This window comes from Carassius carassius, chromosome 42 (assembly GCF_963082965.1).
Source record: "Carassius carassius chromosome 42, fCarCar2.1, whole genome shotgun sequence".
Taxonomy (NCBI): Eukaryota; Metazoa; Chordata; class Actinopteri; order Cypriniformes; family Cyprinidae; genus Carassius; species Carassius carassius.
Window position 1 is genome coordinate 5,297,631 of NC_081796.1, and position 17,946 is coordinate 5,315,576.

Consider the following 17,946-nt stretch of genomic DNA (forward strand, 5'->3'; position numbering starts at 1 on the left):
TAAAGTCACAGTTAACTTTTTTATTCAGTTGAGGAAATGGGCTTCCCTAAGTAGATCATCAAGCAATTCACCTCTAAAAGCAGAAACTGTTCTTTATTAGTTTGCATATGACAATTTAGCCTGATTTCTCAATGGTTTGAAACATCTGCTGCATCTCTGTGAACAAGATGTAACTGGCAAGTATTCAAAGTTAATCAATGTGCTATCGTGAAGGCATGGCATCTCCATTCATTTATGGCAGCCTCTGTGATGCATTCAAATTGTTCTCTGCCCATCATCCTTTACCTCTCTTTCACATCCATCATGTGACCTTGATCCAATGGGAATGTCTGGCTGGGCGATTTTTATTCCTCCTTAATATAAACACCACTAATAACTAACTATGAGGTTCTTCTAACTGTCTGCAGCTAACTTCTTATGACACCTAAAGGCAGCATATACTGTAGCCCTTTTCTGAGCAGAAAATCAACAAAAAAAAAAAAACGTTGATACAAGTCCAAAGGCATCTCTACCATTCTGGTAGAGTTTATTATTGTACATGTGCTGTGTCCCTATCTTCTCTAATATTCTAATTTCTTAATATCTCCCTCTCTCTCTCTTTGTATCGTACTCTGTTTATGTCTTGTTATATAATTTACATGGTGCTTTTCCTTCATTTTAGACAGTACAGAGAGAAAGAGAATCTCCTTCTCCGGAATCATTCCATATGCTCAGACCCCCACAGGTTCCTCTTGTTTTGATTATTCTATCGTGCATAATTTAAGATTCACATTTTTTAAAGCAAGGCATCACTTTTTCAAATGGTTATAAAGTGATATTACAACCATGCATTAATAAATGTAGTAATAAATGCACATTTTTCAAGAGAAAGGTCTACTAACATTTAATATGTGCTTGCTTTGGGATCATTAGAGTATGTACAAACATAAAATCACAAGCAGTGCTGTCAAAACATATAATCCCAGAAGATTTGGTGAATCAATTTTGAGATGAATTACTATACATGTGGAAAAACCATAAACCTCCATTTCAAACTCAATGTGGTTGTTTTGTGGTTTTTCTATTCCATAAATGTATGTGCATGTGCTGATATGCATTCACACATTTGATTTAAAATAATATCCATTTAAAATGCATCTTCCACAGACAGATGTGTTTAGCTAACAAGCGGAACCCTTTGGAAAAGTGATGCTATTGAGTTTGATAAGCTATCTGCTTTTTTTCTGATGGGGTTAACCTGGACAAAGCACCAGATATTATATACTGTATATACACTGAACCATGAATTCTCCACACTATTCTCCACAGTGGTGGCAAGGCCAATTATGTATCTAATAGATTTACTGCATTATAGTTTTCCCTGCAGTAACATTAAAATCCAAGAGAAACCCCCCTCCATGCTCACTAGTACCAGTAACATGAAACGTACCATCACTACCTCCATGACTTATCTCAGTCTAGGTATTTATGTAGCATTTGCTACCTTTGTATGTTTGCATTGCTTTGAGCAATTAGGCTAATATGTTTGAGATTGGCGCAGGACATGTTTTAGTAAAGCCTAGACTGAGAGCAAGTCTTGACCCTCCTAGACTTAGATGCAAGAAACCTTGTCCCTGCTTCTAGTAAAATAAACAGGAATGTTGATTCCTGGAGTTGCACTTTCCCCAGCACTTCCCTGTGTTCCCGTTCCATCCCCTCTAACAGCCCTTCCCAACATCTGTCCTCCCATTGTTATTGATTATCACATTATTACACATTATCACAGATTATGCTGTTTATTTGTGATTTGTTTTGATCGACTTAAAATTATTTGCATGATGTGTTTTTTTCTTACTCATTTTACATTGTTTATTTTTTGTTAACATTGGACTTTTTATATTTCAGAACAAATTTGTAGTATCTAACTACCTTTTCTTTGTCCACCACAGGGAGTTTTCATGTATGTTACAAATCGTCATGAGTTTGGAAGGCTTATTTCGACTGCCAACTATAACACATCTCATTATAACAATGACCTTTGGCAAATATTTGAAAACCTACTGGTGAGTGAATGTTTTCTGTATACAAAGTGTCTGTAATAATTCAAAAACATCGGGTTCCAGAAGTGGTCAATTTAGTGCTACATTTGTCATCAATAATGAAGCAGAGTGCTGACAGGGTAAACATACGTCTGTGTTGACCTCCATCTAGGTTTTAGTCTGCCATCCGGATGAATATAGGGGAGCTAATCACTGTTTGCAATGCAGGTCACTCATTGGGCTAAAGTTCTAATCCTCTTTCTTTTTCACAGGACTGGAGAGAGAAATACATCCATCCCAACTATACCCGAATTTTCACTGACAACATCTTGGAGCAGGTTAACAAACATTTTTTGTTTATTAATTTAGCAGGTTCTGTTTTTTTAGAGTAGGAAAGATCATTCCGCCATGGAGGTTTAGTAAAGTTAATATTCCGGATAAGGAAATTAATATTCCAGAAAGTTTCACTCACTTACCAACCAGACTTGTTGTATAAGGATACATTTACTCTTGGTCTGATTGAAGACCAAGTGAACAACCATACATTTGAAAAATTGGCAGAAGTTTGATGAGCACTGCATTATTCCAGAATCTAGAGTTGACTGAACAAGGAACTATGCAGGTTGCCCAGGTAGAACCTGATCTTCTTGATAAAGTACAGTGCAAATCTACATGACCGGGCAGCCTTTACAATGGTCTGTGAAAATGAACTGGTCACCAAATACTACCTGCATCTTCTTGTTTGATCTAGATGTGGTGTTCTCTGACACGCCTTGCTGAATGTGGGCTAGCTAGAAGACAAGGAGCTCTGATTTTGCTAGGCTGAGTTGTGAAGTTTAGTTAAGAGTTGACTTACTTTAAACCAGGCCAAGAAATCCATGGGTCTTTGATGGGTCCAAGCAATGTTGTGAACATTGAGAAAAAGAGGAGACAAAGTGCTTATCCTTGAGTCACCAATGCAGTTCCTTGATGTAACTTGGATACAGTTCCTTTCCATGATACCATAAGCAGGGGTCTCCAACCCTGCTCCTGGAGAGCTACCATCCTGCAGATTTAAGCTCCTTAAAGACACCAGAACCAGCTAATCAAGAGGTTCATGGTTACTTGATAATTACAGAGTGGCGTGTTGGAGCAAGGTTGGAACTGAAATCTGCAGGGCGCTATAGCTCCCTAGAGCAGGGTTGGAGATTCCATTCTGTTTGTCTTGTTTGCATCTTTTGAGACTATAAACCCGCCGATCCTTCAGTCAACCAAGGCAGTAGATGGGGGTTGGATGAGGACGGGGGTTGGAGATCCCTGTCCTAAAGAATCTACATGGGAGGCAGGATTAAAACCAGTAGTTTCCAAGATGTTGAGTTGTTGATAAGGATGATTGGAGGATATGTGGATGGACAAAAATGCAAACTAGTCCAACTGAATTAGAAAATCATTAACTATCATTAAGTATAAGTCCACTTAGAATTTTAATCAAGTTACATGCACCAAAAATAACTGCAACTTAGCTTTATATTGGAATTGGGAACATTCTTTATCTTCTCTCTGATCCCTATATTAGCTGTTTTTGCTTGCCTTTAGACTTCTATATGTAAATTACTTCTGTTATGATTGTCAGAGAAATATGTAAAAGTAATGGAAAGTACAGTTTTCCATGATGTCACCTTTGAAAAGAAAAGCATTTGTTCTTTGCATGACACTCCCATCGATGTTTGTATGAGTTAGGATTTTTTTTTTGAGTGAAAATGTGTTATGCTGAAATAGCCACATTTGTGCTAGGTGTTAAGGCTAAAATTTTACCAGATACTAAGCACCTGTTTATGTTTCTACAGCCATGCCCAGATGTTTTCTGGTTCCCTGTGCTCTCGGAGAAAGCCTGTGATGAGCTGGTGGAGGAGATGGAAAACCATGGTTCATGGTCTGGTGGAAGACACAAGGTCAGATAAACCCGCCGACCTTAAACAGTCTGCACACTTTGTACAGGGATCAGCCATGAATTAAAAAATGTATAAATACAAAAAGGAAACAGATTTTTATTCTTAATAGACAAAAATGTATAAATATTTTGTCAATTACATATGTAATCCTTATTTTTCTAAGTGGAAATTACCTTTTAGTAGACTTTACACAATAGCACAATTGCTGATAATAATTTAAGGTTTTTACCATTGACTTTTTGCCCAGTCATTTTGTTGTCCTTTGCAGGACAAGCGTATCACTGGAGGCTATGAGAGTGTCCCGACAGATGACATTCATATGAAACAGATCGATTTCGATAAGGAATGGCTGCACTTTATCAGAGAATTCATCTCCCCTGTCACTCTCAAGGTCTTCTCTGGCTATTATACCAAGGTGAGCAAGTCTGTCTGGGTCTGGACCGAGTCATAATTTAGCTGTTATATGTCTAAGCATGTGTTAAGGAATTTGTATTTTCTACGTCAACCACCAACAACCAAGGCATTTTGTAATTTAATGTTTGCTAGGGTGAAACCCATGTAGACCGTGAAGAATATGGTTATATTTCACCCCCAAATCAGAATATTTTAAGATTTAGGGTCATTATAACCATTAGGAACCAAAGAAAATGTTTTGTGAAATTAAACACAGATGGCATGTTCATCTTTTTCAACAAATCATTTACCTACTAAAAAAAATAAAATAAAAAATAAAGTTTGGCGTTCCAAACCCGTAAGACCTCCGTTCATCTTCGGAACACAGTTTAAGATATTTTAGATTTAGTCTGAGAGCTCTCAGTCCCTCCACTGAAACTGTGTGTACGGTATACTGTCCATGTCCAGAAAGGTAATAAAAACATCTTCAAAGTAGTCCATGTGACATCAGAGGGTCAGTTAGAATTTGTTGAAGCATCGAAAATGCATTTGGGTCCAAATAAAGCAAAAACTACGACTTTATTCAGCATTGTCTTCTCTTCCGGGTCTGTTGTGAGCGCGTTCACTGCTGTGCAGTGATATCCGGTTCTCAAACGAATCACTCGATGTAACCGGATCTTCTTGAACCAGTTCACCAAATCGAACTGAATCGTTTGAAACGGTTTGCATCTCCAATAAGCATTAATCCACAAATGACTTAAGCTGTTACATTTTTTTAATGTGGCTGACACTCCCTCTGAGTTCAAACAAACCAATATCCCGGAATAATTCATTTACTCAAACAGTACACTGACTGAACTGCTGTGAAGAGAGAACTGAAGATGAACACCAAGCCGAGCCAGATAATGAATGAAAGATTGACTCGTTCTCTAGTTAAGAACCGGTTGCATCGTTTTTTGGATCACCAGTAGTCATGGGGTGTTCGGTTCTTTTCCGAAAACCGGTTCTTTCGGACAGTTCAATTCAATAAACTGGTTGAAGAAAACGTTTCAGTTCCGAATCAATCACCAAAAGAACCAGTTCTGTTCAGACACGCTGTGTGGTAGTCTGCTTCACGCTGAATCACGCATGCATAGTATCATCAGCTCCTCGGTTCTTGAATCAGACGCGTCCGACAGAAACGCTTCTTGACTAGAGAACCATTCAGTGTTTCGTTCGTTATCTGGCTCGGCTCGGTGTTCATCTTCAGTTCTCTCTTCACAGCAGTTCAGTCAGTGTACTGTTTGAGTAAATTAATTACTCCGGGATATTGGTTTGTTTTAACTCAGAGGGAGTGTCAGCCACATTAAAAAAGTTAACAGCTTAAGTCATTTGTGGATTAATTCTTATTGGAGACGCGAACCGTTTCAAACGATTCAGTTCGATTTGGTGAACTGGTTCAAGAAGATCCGGTTACATCGAGTGATTCGTTCATGAACCGGACATCACTGCACTGCACTGGAACTGCAGTGTTGTGAACACGTTCACAACAGACACGGAAGAGAAGACAATGCTGAATAAAGTCGTAGTTTTTGCTATTTTTGGACCAAAATGTATTTTGTACAAAATGTTACCTCTGATGTCACATGGGCTACTTTGATGATGTATTTCTTACCTTTCTGGACATGGACAGCATACCGTACACACAGTTTCAATGGAGGGACTGAGAGCTCTCGGACTAAATGTAAAATATCTTAAACTGTGTTCCAAAGATAAATGGAGGTCTCACGGGTTTGGAACGACATGAGGGTCTGTCACTAATGACATAATTTTCCTTTTTGGGTGAACTAACCCGTTAAGGCCAGGTGCCAGGAGTGTGAGGATTATTATTTTTTTTTTATATTGTTTAATTATTGAATATTTAATTTCAGATTATGCATGTCAGTGTTCCCATTATTAGTTTGATTTGATCCAGTTTGAAAAATACTTAATCATCAGACACTACCATGAATCATAGTAAATGTACAGTAACTTTCAAAAAAAAAAAAAGAAGAAAAAAAAATGCTTTTATTTTCTCTTTGTGGGGTGAAATATGAACCAGACATGGTCTTGATAGGCTTCCTGAATTTTATCCAGTGATTCGAATCATGGCTTTACACAGTCAAATGCAATCACTGAGCTGTTGCTTATTATAAGCAGGGCATTTTCTATAATTTGCACAGTTTATACTTTTTATTTTATTTATTTTGTCAGCCAACGGGATCTTTTTAGTACAGTGCACATCTGCATGATTTCCGAAGGCTTATTACAGCAGCCAACCAAAACACAGCTTGCCAGATGAGCTTTGTTTGGTTTTTGGTTGACATGAAAAAAGTCATCTTTTTTTCTCTGTAATTTTCGACTTTCCCGTACACCATTATGTTTTCAGTGGAAATTTAGAAGAATGTTCACCAAGTTTCAACAAAAGTTCAAAGTGACCAAGTCTGTTAAACATAGCATATACTCTAAGTAGTCCATGCTGTACCATTCTAAGTCATCCAAAGTTACATAATAGTTTTATGTCAGGAACAAAAAAGTCATTTTAACTATGATCTGTCACTGTATGCAAAATAACTACATGAAGGTTCTTAGCCAATTGTTTGTTCCACAGAAGAAAAAGTTGCACAAAACTGCAAGTAAATCTGTCACAGATACTTTTGGGATTTGGGTTTTGATTGTGTCTCCCTTTTTTCAGGGCTATGCGATTTTGAACTTTGTGGTGAAGTACACTCCAAACAGACAAGCCTATCTAAGACCACATCACGATTCCTCAACATTCACCATTAACATAGCTCTCAACAACAAGGGCTTAGATTTCCAGGCAAGTTGATACACTGGTCTTACATTTTCTAAAACAGGTTTTAAATAATTCATGCGAATAATCACATTTTGTTAAACTCATTTCCTTCTATTTCAGGGTGGAGGTTGTCGATTTCACAGATATAACTGCTCCATAGAATCGCCTAGAAAAGGTTGGAGCTTCATGCATCCAGGTAGACTCACCCACCTTCATGAAGGACTACCTACAACCAACGGTACACGCTACATAGCGGTGTCCTTCATAGATCCTTAGACTCCCACATAGTTCTAGTACTTCTACACTAGGAATTTACTAGCCTTGATATGTTTGTGTAGTGCCAGCTGTTTGTCTGTTTATACTTATTTATTATTGGTTTATGTGTTGTGCGGCTGTTTGTATTTGCTGTCTTTTGAAAAATGTACTACTGTCGAGAGAAAATGCTGTTCAACATAAGTTTAATAAAGTCGACTGATGCATACACAAACATAGCACGCGCATACACTTTGGCAGACTTTCATACATATAAACCTTGTTTCATTTTTCAAAATAATATTAGAGATTTGACCATAATTTTTGTACTTAAGCAAAAAAAGAAATCAGGTGAGGTCAGTAACTCTTCTTTTAAACAACTTTGATTCAGGGCGTTTATCAATAGCAATCATTCTTAATAGCCCCACTAGAAAAAAATCCTTTTTACCAGTTTGGAAATTGTAATTTTGAAATGATGTGCATTTAAGTCATTCTCATTGGAATAAAATGGACACCAAATTTTTCTCGTTTCTTTAACATTCCAACAAAATTCAGAAAGCTTTTTAGTGCCAGTGCAACAAAATCAAGAGCTAATGATGCACATTATTTGTGTAATTGTTCTTTATCTTTAAGAAAATAATGATGAAATAATTAATGAAATTATTTGCTAAGAATGATGCAAACTTTGAGCAAACCTGTTACCCTTATAAACCCTATGAAGTATTACTTTCTGGCAAACTTTAGGATTATTCTTCTTCAGCAGCACATTAAATGTCTAAACTGTACCATCAACATTTAGAGTTAAACCTCTTTATGACCAATATCAATTTGCTCTCATTGGGATTCTCTAACTGACAAACCCACAACCCAGTGTGCACTCAGGTGCTCTAAGGTCATGATTACCAAAGGAAGTTGGTAAAAATGAAGGTGAGAAGTACTGTACAAAAATCTAGATTTCTACAAGATCAGAGAGCTGTTAGTGGCAATGAAATAACATATGACTTCAGTGGTTCTTCCATGTAGCAGCTGAGCAGCTGACCATGTTTTTAAAAGACATGAAGGTAATTATGTATACTGTCAACAAAATAAGTATAATTTTGTATGTTTGCACAACAAGAAATGGCGAAATGCTAAAGGTGTTTTTATAATGTCAAATGTTTTAATTTCTCTTGTTCTAAATGACTCAGCCAGGTCAGTCTCTTACCTTATTTTGAAATTTGTTGAAATAATAAAAAATTTTAAAGAGAAAAGGCTTTTATTATTATTATTATTATTATTATTACAGCTGAAATGATTTTTGCCAAAAATATGATCAAGACAAATACATATTGGGTAACAATCCAATAATTTGTTAAATAATCTGTTTAATTTAAACAGTGCAGTTTGAGAAAATTATAAACATTTCCTTTTTACACAATCAAATATGACATGCCTTTTAAAATTCACATTCTGATAGTTATACTAATGTAATATAGAACACGTGTGAACACTCACATGCCCATCACATAACATCTGACCTATCAAACCTGGCAAGTCTCCTTAGAATCAATCAGCACAGCTTAGAATTGTTGAAAGAAGAAGTGTTGCAAGAGTGAACATGTAAACAAGAAGTAGATTGCAGATTGACGCAATCTATGATGACACATACTTGAACTCTCCTTTCACTGAAATTGATGAGATGCTGGGATTTTAACACAACAATTAAAGGAATGTACGGGGGAGTTGAAACTGTAGTTCCTCATACAGCTGGATGATTTTAAACTGGAATCAGAGATAAGGTTATAAACTTTAAATTAGGACTGCAAAGTCATAATGGTCCAAGTGAGCAAAGCAACATAACTCACTCTTTTTTAATCAAACAAATACAAGTCACATTTACAGTGATTCTTGTATCTTTGGATTCTGTCTCTCAGATCAACTCCAACTGTCACTGAAAATAAATAACTATGGAATTCTTTGTAACAGTTAATCACTGTAAATGTGAACTCGCCTTCAGTTAATAAAGTTTTACAATTGCAATAGCAAAAGAAGGTGGCAGATATGCCCTCTGAAGTGTGAGATCTGTTTATTTTCCTTCATCTTTAGTCTCTTGGTTGGGGTTTACTGGGAAGAACTCCCTGACTTGTTCAATGTTTCCGTCTGGGTCTGCGGGTTTGAGAAGCTGCTGAGAAATGCAGCGAAAGAGGGAGGCATGTAGGTCAGAGACAGGAGTGCAGCAGCAAGCTACAGAAAGGTCCCTTTGTGGCCGCTCTCCCCCCTGCTCAAAGCTCTGAAAGATGACATTGATTCAGAGCAGTGGCACAGGAAGCACACAAGGGATAATAAACTTACAGGTTTGCTGAGGATAACTTATCAAACAAAGCTGAGAGGGAAAGCTGCAGTCAAGATGATCAGTATGAAAATGTACAGGAAGTGTGAAGTCAGATCAGGCCACTTGGCTAGATTTATTTATTTTTTCTCTGCATACCCAATCCATTTGAGTATGTAGTCTGGCTAATGAATATCAAAAATAATATAATTCCTTAGTCATTTGAGAATAACGTATAGCTTATATATTAAAATGCTGTGTTTAGTGAAAGTGACGTGGCCAAGTATGGTTACTTTAAAAATTACGAATGTACTGCAAATGCTCTAAAGAATGCTGTAGGCACATATAAATAAGATATACAGCTCTTTGTTTGCAGCGCATTAGTCAGAAAAGTGAGTGAAACACACACACACACACACACACACACTCAGAGCAGTGGGCAGCCATTTTTGCTGTGAAAGCACTGTACATTCACTCCCCCCACCTACAATACCTGCCAGTACAAGACTCAAACCCACACACCCCATTGCACTGACTATTCTGAGACATACCACCCTAATAATAATTTCCGGGATGCGGAAATACAGTCTGGTTCGTAGAATCCAGTCATAAAAACGGAATGCCTAACGCGGACGGAATATCCCACATTTTGGATGACTAAATCAAAAGTAGGTCAGTACACTTGAATCAAAACATGACATCGACTAGTGTCTGTTAATATAAAGCCCCAAAAATGCAATATATGACTTGCACATTCTGCGTGTCTGTGGAAATCAGGCGCGGACTGGACACCGGGAGAACCGGGACAATTCCCGGTGGCCTGGCAGCCGATTTTGCCCCACTATTTAATATCATTATTGTAAAATTGCCTGCCGAATGTACTAAAGCGATCATTTGCGAATCCGCCATTTGACAATTAAATCTCTAATAAATCATGAATTGTTAGTCATGACTCGCGCGCTCTCCGCGCCTCCGCCAAACGGTTTGGATCAGACTCAGAGTAATCAATGCGAGAGAGAGAGAGAGAGAGAGAGAGAATAGAGTGGACTGCTGGAGCAGAGAAGCAGAACTCCTGTTCAGGGTTTCAGGTCAGTTTCATCTGTAAAGATGCTTTTTTGTCTTTGTTTTTTTATTTATTTAATCAAGTAGCAGCACGTTGCTCATCAGTCATCACTCAAAATACTACAACCCGAATTCCGGAAAAGTTGGGACGTTTTTTAAATTTTAATAAAATGAAAACTAAAAGACTTTCAAATCACATGAGCCAATATTTTATTCACAATAGAACATAGATAACATAGCAAATGTTTAAACTGAGAAAGTTTACAATTTTATGCACAAAATGAGCTCATTTAAATTTTGATTTCTGCTACAGGTCTCAAAATAGTTGGGACGGGGCATGTTTACCATGGTGTAGCATCTCCTTTTCTTTTCAAAACAGTTTGAAGACGTCTGGGCATTGAGGCTATGAGTTGCTGGAGTTTTGCTGTTGGAATTTGGTCCCATTCTTGCCTTATATAGATTTCCAGCTGCTGAAGAGTTTGTGGTCGTCTTTGACGTATTTTTCGTTTAATGATGCGCCAAATGTTCTCTATAGGTGAAAGATCTGGACTGCAGGCAGGCCAGGTTAGCACCCAGACTCTTCTACGACTAAGCCATGCTGTTGTTATAGCTGCAGTATGTGGTTTTGCATTGTCCTGCTGAAATAAACAAGGCCTTCCCTGAAATAGACGTTGTTTGGAGGGAAGCATATGTTGCTCTAAAACCTTTATATACCTTTCAGCATTCACAGAGCCTTCCAAAACATGCAAGCTGCCCATACCGTATGCACTTATGCACCCCCATACCATCAGAGATGCTGGCTTTTGAACTGAACGCTGATAACATGCTGGAAGGTCTCCCTCCTCTTTAGCCCGGAGGACACGGCGTCCGTGATTTCCAACAAGAATGTCAAATTTGGACTCGTCTGACCATAAAACACTATTCCACTTTGAAATAGTCCATTTTAAATGAGCCTTGGCCCACAGGACACGACGGCGCTTCTGGACCATGTTCACATATGGCTTCCTTTTTGCATGATAGAGCTTTAGTTGGCATCTGCTGATGGCACGGCGGATTGTGTTTACCGACAGTGGTTTCTGAAAGTATTCCTGGGCCCATTTAGTTATGTCATTGACACAATCATGCCGATGAGTGATGCAGTGTCGTCTGAGAGCCCGAAGACCACAGGCATCCAATAAAGGTCTCCGGCCTTGTCCCTTACGCACAGAGATTTCTCCAGGTTCTCTGAATCTTTTGATGATGTTATTCACTGTAGATGATGAGATTTGCAAAGCCTTTGCAATTTTATGTTGAGGAACATTGTTTTTAAAGTTTTCCACAATTTTTTTACGCAGTCTTTCACAGATTGGAGAGCCTCATCTTTACTTCTGAGAGACTCTGCTTCTCTAAGACAAAGCTTTTATAGCTAATCATGTTACAGACCTGATATCAATTAACTTAATTAATCACTAGATGTTCTCCCAGCTGAATCTTTTCAAAACTGCTTGCTTTTTAGCCATTTGTTGCCCCCGTGCCAACTTTTTTGAGACCTGTAGCAGGCATTAAATTTTAAATGAGCTAATTAAGTGGATAAAAGTGTAAAATTTCTCAGTTTAAACATTTGCTACGTTATCTATGTTCTATTGGGAATAAAATATTGGCTCATGTGATTTGAAATTCCTTTAGTTTTCATTTTATTAAAATTTAAAAAACGTCCCAACTTTTCCGGAATTCGGGTTGTATATAAAGGACATTATTATTATCTGTTGTAATGTTACAGTAGTAATTTAGCTGAAAAAAAGTTTTTCTTTTTATAGGTTTAGAGGGGAGCTACGACAGACAACAACACAACCCTTACGAAAATTAACATTTTAATATTTAACTATAAATCCAGAGAAAATGATTACTATTGTTTAACTGTGATAAACAAGGTTATTTTACTTTTATATAGGCTAATAAAAGCATGGTAATTTTTTGTAAGGGAAAAACATGACTCGTGTACAGTATTAGGATTTTTCTATAAAGATATTGTAGTATTGTAGAGTATTGTATTGTAGAGTTTTGTTCAATCTTGAGTATTAAAGTCATGAGAGAGATGGATAACAGGGCAAAATAAAGAGACTGAAGAGAAAAATGGAAGTGAAGGTGCAGTTCAGGAGATAACTTTTAATTATTTAGCATGTCCCCAAATTAAAGATTTAAACCTTTTTTATGTGAGGTCCATACAAAAAATAGTTTTGTCCATGAATTTGTTTGTATGACTTTGAATTTTCCAGTCTGAATTTTTTTCCCAGTCCGTTCCTCCTGTAAATTAATGGCAAAGACATGGTTTCATTTACTACACACAGGCCTACTGAAGCTCGCAGTGTTTTCAACCTCTGCCATCTCAATATAGGAGTATACACGAGCACATAAACATAATTTCTAGAACTGCTCTGTGTCACTTCATGTGCATTTTACTTATTTTGAGAAAACTATCATCATATACAGAGACAGCAGTTTCAAAAAAACACCAATGTTTTAGCAGTTTAGTACACAGAATACGTCACATGCTTATTAGATAACTGTATTTAAGTTGATGTATATGCTTTTATTTATTATTCTTTAATTTTCACAAATTTAGAAAAGTAATCAAAAAGTACTCAAAAGTAATTAGTTACATTACTTTAATAAAGTAATTGAAAAAGTTACACTACTATTACATTTTAAACAGGGTAACTTGTAATCTGTAACCTATTACATTTCCAAAGTAACCTTCCCAACACTGCCATTAGGCCACATCTTTCCGACCGTGACACCGTTGTAAAATGTAAAACTTTGTATACATTTTGGTCTTTAACAACAATGGTGTTTTAGAGTCTGCAAACAAAAGCATTTGAAAATTGGTTTCAAAGTGTTAGTTTTTGAAAACTATACTCTTAGTGTCTCTGTGTGAATTACGAAAATATACATGCAAATACATAATGCACATGAATATTACAAGTTCAGTCTGTAGGAATACATGCGCGCAGGTATGTAGTGTTTCTTTATAAAGTGACATTGCCAACTACTTGGCCTGGCATGCATAATACAGTGTTTTTAGTAATTTAGGGTGCTTTCACACTTAGCACTTTTGGTGAGCACCCGGGTTTGATTGACGTCATAATGTGGTTTGTTTGGATGATGTGAACGCTGTCTCCCAAACTCAGGTGCACACTCTTGAACCGTACCTGTGTTTGCTTAAAAATGGTGGTCTGGGGTACAGTTCATGTGAACTCCAGAACGGTATGCTGCTGATGTGAACGCATTCGTACCAAATCGCGGAAGTGAACCTCTATTAATATTATTTGCTAAAAATGCATGTTTTTGTGTGTTTCACTCACTTTTCTGATGAGCGCTGCAAATGGAGAGCTGTACATTTTGAGACAAGATTATATGTTTGTCAGTGGTACTGAGGATCTGTAAATCATTTGCCATCATCCTCAGTCTTCTCTCCTTACACATACACAATGTGAGGAATCATTAATTGCTTTCCCTTATAAGGATTCATGCTTCGGGCATACCTCCACCAACCCAAAATTTAGGCAATTTAAAACTCCTGACCAGGACATTTCCAGGAAAAAGAGGATGCATGGTCACCCTAGGGTCATCTCTGATAAATAAGATTCCATGGCTGGTTTACAAAAATAATAATAATAATCATTATTTCCTAAAAACTGTTATTAAAATTTTTACATTCATGGTGTCCATTTAAGGTCGGAAAGAAAATCATAGTTTGGTAAAGGGAATACCAGAGAGTCATTGTTGAATGTCTAAATCAACTGACGAGTCCGTCTAACTGCAGTGGCCACTGTCAGGTAATGACTACACAGTGCAGGCCTGACCACATAAGGAACTTGGCCACTCATCTGTTTATGTCTAAGAAGAAATCCAGTCTCACAAATACCCTTTCCATTTCTCTAATTACACTCTCAAACATTTATTATGGGGCGGTGCAGAGGCAAATCCAGGTCTCTAGAGTCATCACTGTGTGGAACCACCCTGTATTCAGAGGCATCTGGGTGGAGTCTTTTGTTTAACAGTTGGCGGAATGAAAGCCAGTGCCCACAAACCAGTGCCAAACATCCAACACAGCAGATTTACCAAACACTGTGTGCCTAGAGGCTGGAGTTTAGGTATTGCAAATATTCTACAATTTAACAGCTATTCATACCAGTAAAAAAAAAAAAAAAAAAATTCTACTTAAAAGGTTAAGATAGTAAGTAGGTCAATTTTATTTATATAACACATTTAAACATAGCAAATCTATACAAAATGATGAACAATGTAAAATGTAAACACAGAAAAGAAACAAACAATACAGAAAAATGTAAATTATATTGTGTTATACACTGAAATTAAAATGCTAAGGAGAAAATATACGTTTTAACCTCAATTTAAAAAAGGTAATGGAAGGTGCAAGACGGCAGTCTAGAGGTTAGAGTTTTTTTAGTTTTTGATATCTGCGATACAATCCGGCAATGGTTTTAAGGAAATCTCCAGCTTTTAGCGGGGTATCATCAGCATATAAATAAAAAGAAACATTGTGCTTCCTGATAATGTCCCTCAGAGGGTGCATATATAAGTTGAAAAGAAGGGGTCCGAGAATAGAGCCCTGTGGTACTCTACTAATAATTGAGGCAGATGATGAGGAAAACTGGTCTAGCTCTACAGAAAAATACCTATCTTTGAGATAAGAGCTGAACCGTTGTGAGGCTATGCCCCTGATACCAATCAGATGTTCTAAACAGCAAAAAAGAACATTATGATCCACAGTATCAAAGGCAGGTGTACGATCCAGTAGAATTAATACCACATTTTTACCGGCATCAACTGCAACCAAAATATCATTACACTTTAAGCAAAGCAGACTCTATACTGCGATAAGTAGTGAAAACAGACTGAAAATGTTCTAATAATAAGCTGCATTTAAGAATTTGATCAGCTGTAATTGCACAACTTTTTCCAAAACCTTTGACAAAAATGATAAAATTGTTAAAGCAACTTTAATGCAAACCTTGTTTCTTAAGCAAAGGCTGAACAACTCTGGCCCTCTTCGTTTAGGAGTCACACTTACCTTCTTTGCGGTCAAAAGTGACAGAATCCTTGAAATGTTACTTTTTTTTTTCTTCAGGAAAACCAATGTAATATATTTTTATTCAATAATATTTTTTAGAGAATCTTATGATACTATGCAATATTTATACAATTTTAATGAGCTATTTTCTCCATTAGAATTAATATATATTTTTTTATCTCTTTATTTATTTACTAGTTTTAATAAATGCAATAGTTCACATTAAAATAGGGTGAAAGCATTTCAAATAAATTTTTTGATGTGAGAATTGGGCAATCTGGAGGCATTAAAAAAAGTAAAAACTTGTGTAATGTTGCGTAACCTCTTGTATTAGCACCCTATATAGATATATACAGAGGCTTTTGGATTCCCATAGTGTTTTAGACCTCATCTCTTCGTTTTTTTTAGGATTTGCATGCAGATCTATATCTAGACATTACAAAAGATTACTTTTTGTCAAGGTTTCGATATTTTTGGTTAGATAAGTATCAGGTTTTACATTATAATTAGAGTCAAACATTAAAATCTTGTTAGAAAGGTACTCAGTATTTGATAATTAAAAAATCTACCAAAATAAGGAATGAAAAGTGATCATTCAAAACACTATACAAACATTTTGTAATTAATTTATATTTTATTCAATGTACTTAAATGTTAGAGAGAGAGAATGATCAAAAATGACCAAAGAGGGCCAGAGGGTTAAAGCAGTTCGGAACCACACCAGTGTCCAAAGATGATTTAATCAACATTGAAACACTGAGGCCAATTACTGGAAAAGCTGTTTTTATGATCTCAGAAGGAACAACATCCAGTAAGGATTTAGTAGACTTAATTTTGTTAACAAGATTGTAAAGTTCTATTAAAGAGATGTTGAAAAGGACAAAATAAAAATGGACTAATCAAATGGACAAATCAGATTAATTACTGAATATATTGTGGAGAATAAAACCCGAGGTCTATGACAGTGTGCGGTCTTCAGTTCTGAAAAAAAAAAAAAAAAGATTTAGCTGACTTAGCAGCGCTCTGAAACAGACAAACTTTAAAAAGCTCAAGAGACACAGTAAGACAATCATGCTTCCATCTTCTCTCTGCTTTATGGCATGCCTGTCTAAGAGAGCGAGCGGTTTCATCCAACCATTCATAAGATTTTATTTTTGGTTGTTTCATTTTAAAAGGAGCAATAGAATCTAGGATATTAGAACAAACTGTGTAAAACAGATAAATCAAATTGTCAGGCCTTTGCAGCATGCAAGATAGATTTTTCAACAGCATTAGCTAGATAGTCTTCATTGAACTGAGAAACAGTGAATCAGTGAGTTTATAAAACAAGAATAAAATGACCTAGCATTCACTAAAACGTGAGACAGAGAGACGGCAGGCCGGGAACACTGGCACAATCTTGGAGGAACAGAAAGAAGTGATCGCACTGGTGCCTCAACATGTTTTGGATACTGGTCTACTGTGTTGTGGTGTTCCTATTCTTAGCAAACTAACTTGACAATATACAGTATATGACTATATCCACACCAGCCTCAACCACTACGGAAATTTGTACTGGTCTAAACTGACTGGTCTTTGTTAAGAGCTATCCTTGAATTCAATATCCAATATAGAAACAAAAATAAAACCTTATATATATATATATATATATATTCAGAAATGAAATTAAATCAGTGACCATGATTGGGCATGGTCTTAGTTAATTTTGTAAAAGTGGATGAAAACGTACAGATCTCCCTGGTTTGGAGAGAATGATCAGAGGTCTGCAACTGAGACATGACATCAGGCATCTGAGATGAGCAATGTAGACATTTCAGACTTCTGAAGAACAGCTCACCATCTAAATGAGACCTTAATTCACTCAGCTACCCTCTAATGTGATTGGGGATGGTAAGTGTGATTGGAAGGCCTTTGGTCCATCTTAAGTGAAAGAGACATTGCATTATAGCTGGACAGGCATGGAAATCTCAGGGGAAAAATATGAATCAGTGAGTCAGTTCCTATTTTGACACATGGAAAAGTACTTATGTGAAAAATGATGAGTAACAGAAGGTAAGGACAAGATCTCAAGGAGGTGTTGTCCTATTAAAGTA

The 17,946-nt window shown here is 36.7% G+C and overlaps 1 protein-coding gene across 2 annotated transcripts in view; it reads left to right on the plus strand.

Annotated features, from left to right (window-relative positions):
• Positions 1-8,659, plus strand: part of LOC132124051 (procollagen-lysine,2-oxoglutarate 5-dioxygenase 2-like) — a 56,893-nt gene extending 48,234 nt beyond the window's left edge. Inside the window, exons 14-20 of one of the 2 annotated variants that reach the window (XM_059534810.1) lie at positions 662-724; positions 1,929-2,042; positions 2,291-2,356; positions 3,845-3,949; positions 4,218-4,364; positions 7,056-7,181; positions 7,278-8,659. In XM_059534810.1, coding sequence (XP_059390793.1) covers positions 662-724; positions 1,929-2,042; positions 2,291-2,356; positions 3,845-3,949; positions 4,218-4,364; positions 7,056-7,181; positions 7,278-7,433 — 777 coding nt within the window. In that variant the 3' untranslated portion in view covers positions 7,434-8,659. The remainder of the gene's footprint in view (positions 1-661; positions 725-1,928; positions 2,043-2,290; positions 2,357-3,844; positions 3,950-4,217; positions 4,365-7,055; positions 7,182-7,277) is intronic. The other variant, XM_059534811.1, reaches the window with a different exon arrangement.
• Positions 8,660-17,946: the final 9,287 nt, after the last annotated feature.